The sequence below is a fragment of the Trypanosoma cruzi genome, genomic scaffold (genome assembly GCF_000209065.1).
Source record: "Trypanosoma cruzi strain CL Brener 1047053512861 genomic scaffold, whole genome shotgun sequence".
NCBI classification, from domain to species: domain Eukaryota; phylum Euglenozoa; class Kinetoplastea; order Trypanosomatida; family Trypanosomatidae; genus Trypanosoma; species Trypanosoma cruzi.
The window spans coordinates 93,089-96,870 of NW_001849453.1; the positions used below are offsets into that span (position 1 = coordinate 93,089).

The 3,782-nt window shown below is 51.7% G+C and overlaps 2 protein-coding genes across 2 annotated transcripts, besides 3 other annotated features; both read left to right on the forward strand.

The window, feature by feature from the left end:
• Positions 1-1,381, forward strand: Tc00.1047053507207.10 (hypothetical protein, conserved; the record flags this gene model as incomplete). Its single annotated transcript, XM_798035.3, has 1 exon — positions 1-1,381. A coding segment is annotated over one exon (1,381 nt), but the record flags the coding sequence as incomplete, so codon positions are not given.
• Positions 1-3,782: a sequence feature (heterozygous, non-Esmeraldo-like haplotype).
• Positions 1,578-1,602: a microsatellite.
• Positions 1,603-1,649: a microsatellite.
• Positions 1,830-3,782, forward strand: Tc00.1047053507207.19 (FtsJ cell division protein, putative; the record flags this gene model as incomplete). The annotated part of the gene is made up of 1 exon (XM_798036.1): positions 1,830-3,782. A coding segment is annotated over one exon (1,953 nt), but the record flags the coding sequence as incomplete, so codon positions are not given.

Below are 3,782 nucleotides of genomic sequence, written 5' to 3' on the forward strand. Positions count from 1 at the left end.
TGACACGGATATTGAAGAGGAGACAGCCGACAGGACCTCAATAACCCCAGTTTCTACTGCGACTGGTGCTAGTAACGGTATGACTAGTGTACGTGAGTATAATCGCATGATGGATATGTTGGTGTCACTGCCGTTGGGCGATTCGCCAGAGGAGCGATCAACGGTGCGGGGATACACGTGGGGAGGAAACGTACCAAACCATGTACGCCCACATTTATGGCGTTTACTGTGCGGTTACATACCATCTGGCCCGGCCTCGTTCTCCCGACAACAGGCAGAACTGCGCCGCAAGCGTGAAGAGTATGATAGCTTTGTTTCTAAATACTACAAAATTACGATCACTGACTTTATACAACCGAATACGTTGCAAGATTTGGGCACACGCTCTGGAAGGCGAGGCGTTGGAACAAACTCAAAATTAGTTGGTGCCTCTGCGGGAACGATGGCCATGACAACGCCGATGGGTACCTCTACAGAGCTGATGGCAATTTCATCGGATGATCGTGCTATTCTTTTGCAGATCGCGTTGGATCTTCCGCGGCACAGTTATGCTCTTTTTCATTTCTCTCGCACCGCTTCTGCCTTGGCACGATGTCTGTTTTTGTGGTCTCGACGATATCCGGCAGTGGGGTATGTGCAGGGCATCGATGACATTATAGCGGTCTTCTTCTTTGTGTTTCTTGAGGGCGCTTTTAATGAGCGCAACATGCGTCATCGGCAACATGTGCGAGAAGGGGCGGCAGAGCCTGGGGATGGCGACGGTGCTCGAGCATCCGAACATGCATGGATTCCCGCAAAAGTAGTGTACTCTCGTGACATGAGCGAGTTGGGTGCCGCCATGGAGCAACTACCTGCCGACCTGTTTCAGGCTGCAGAAGCCGATACATATTTTTGCGGCGGCTTTTTTCTCTCGTGGTTGCAGGATAACTTTGTACATGGACAGCCTGGTATTTTGCGTAGTATAGGGCTTATGGAGGCACTCTTGAAGGCGGTGGATTTTGTCCTACTGGACTCTATCCTCTCAAACGAGATCAGACTGATGGATTGTTGCTTTCAATGGGTACATTGTTTGCTTGCACGAGAGCTGCCGTTGGAGTTGTTGGTACTTCTTTGGGAAAAGTATATGGCCATTGGGAATAGTGAGGCGGTGCTGGACTTCCACAGTTATGTCTGCGCGGCTCTTATGATGCAGTTGCGCCAGAAGATTGTGGGGCAATCTGTTGATGTCATCATTCATCTGCTGAAGGACCCGTTGGAAAAACGGGCACGACCACCGCAAGGGTCCCGAAATAAGGACGTGTATGATTGTGCGTGGCTGGAAGGTCTGATTTCAAGGGCATCACAACTCCTCCGTGAATACCCGGCATCCTCGTTGACATGAGACGGTCCGCTCGTTTCTTCTCTCCTTCTCTGTTGGTAGCAGCGAAGGGTGCGCCTACATCCTCGTATGTTCTCAGTGTTATGCATTACTCCCCCCACCCCACCCCTCTTTTTGTGTCCCCGTGATCCGAGTCAATTGACGCGCATCTTTCCAACTCTCTTTTTCTCTCACTTTTCCACTATTATTTGTTTTTCTGTACATATATATATATGTATATATATTGTGTCTGTGTGTGTGTGTGTGTGTGTGTGTGTGTGTGTGCGTTTGTTTCAATTGCTTCACTGCAAGGCCCGTAGGGATTTCTTCCTCCTAGTCGACCGCATCTTCCCACGCCACATAGAAGGCATACGTGAGGAAGAACACCCACCACGCAGGCAAGCAAAAACACAAAAAGAATTAGAAAGCCAAAGGAAACAAGAAGCCTTTGGCTAAAGGATTAAAAAAAATAATGGGGACAAAGTCAAAGAAGAAGGCAAAGACGCGTCTTGATGCGTACTACCGACTTGCAAAGGATCAAGGGTTTCGTGCCCGCTCTGCGTTTAAACTTATTCAACTAAACCGCAAGTACGACTTCCTTGCGAAGAGTCGTGTGCTTGTCGACCTCTGTGCTGCGCCAGGCGGTTGGTGCCAAGTCGCTGCGAAGCATATGCCAGTGGGTTCTAAGATTGTTGGGGTGGATTTGGTGCCGATTGCCCCAATTCGCGGTGTGAAAACGTTTGTCGGTGACATCACAGATGACAAGACACGGAAGATGATCGTGACTTACTTCAAGAAGGAACCCGTGGACTGCGTCATTCATGATGGCGCCCCTAACGTGGGTGGTGTGTGGTCACGTGATCTTTTTGAGCAAAATGCCTTGGTTCTTCACGCTGCAAAAATGGCAGCTTCCATGCTAAAGCCATCGGGGTGGTTTGTCACGAAGGTCTTTCGCTCTCAGGACTTCCACAAACTCATGTGGGTCTTGAAGCAGCTTTTTGATAAGGTGGAGGCGACAAAGCCACTTGCGTCTCGTATGGAGTCGGCTGAGATTTTTGTTGTCTGTGCCGGTTTTAAGGCACCAAAACAACTGGACCCTTCCATGTTCAATGCACAGAAGGTGTTCTCCGATGTGGGCGAGGAGAAAATCCTGACGCCCTCTGGGGCGTTGGTCGTGCCCAAGTCGAACGTGCCGACGGGATACAGCGAGTTCGCCACGGTGTCACACCATGTTGCCTCCTTTTCCGAATTTCTCCACTGCAGTGATCCAAAGGGTTTTCTTCGCTCTCATCACGAGCTGCGCTTTTCCGCTGCGGAGGACAAAGTCTACCTTAAATCCAAGCACTCCAAGAAGGAGCTTGTTTATTTGTGCGGGGATCTCCAGCAGGTGGGTGACGCGGATCTACGGCGGATGCTGCGCTGGCGGGAACAATTGTTGCGGGAGCAGGCAGCGATGGCTAAAGAAGAGGATGGGGAGGAGGATGCGGACGACGAAGAGATGGGCGAATACGAGGGGACGGGTGATGATGACGATGGCGGTAGCGTAGGGAAAGGCAGCGACGACGAGGGGATTGACCTTGACAGTGCGGAGGGAGTCGCGAAGATTGCCCGGGAGCTGCTGGAGCTGCGTAAAAGGCAATCCAAGCTGCTGAAAAAGAAGCAGAGGAAGATTGTTGACCGCAAGCTAAAGCAGATCAAGGGATTAATCAACTTTGATCCCAATACAAGCGCGGAGGATATGACAGAGACGGATGGGTTGATGGGGGACACGGAAGGAAACATGCAGGGCGAAGGCGACAACGACGATGACGATCCGGATGGAAATGACGACGAGGGGTTCACTGTGGAGAAGCTGGCGGCGGTTGACGAGGCGCGTCTGGCAAAGATGTTTGACAAACACGGGGAGGAGCTGGACGAGCGCCCCAACGACCCTTTGAATCCTGTCATGAACGCTAACCTCAACGCGGAACAGGACTGGGACTTGGGCCAGGAGTCAGATGGCAACAGCGATGCCAGTGAGGGCGGAAACGGACCGCTGCAGCTCGTGGAGGGTGAAGAGGATGGTGTGGATGTAGATAATTACGGTAACTACATCCCTGCGAAACGCTCCGCTCGCGTTGCATTGTACGATGCGGGACTCGGAGAAGAGGAGGACGACGAGGATACACACAACGAGGAAGATGTTGCGCTGCAGAAGAGGAAAGCGAGGGATCAACAAGACCTTGAGGACGCCGGCAAGCAGAGCAAGTGGCTTAGGCATCATGTAAACATTGAAAAGGTTCTGAATCAAACCTTCCCAAAGCCGCATGATAACAACAGGAGGAAAAAGCGGCTGCTTGAGGAGGATCGTGTGGAGCTGACGGCGTCCTCTCCACTTCACGATGGCGACCTCAACGGCAGGGTTGACGCCACACGCAAGAGGATG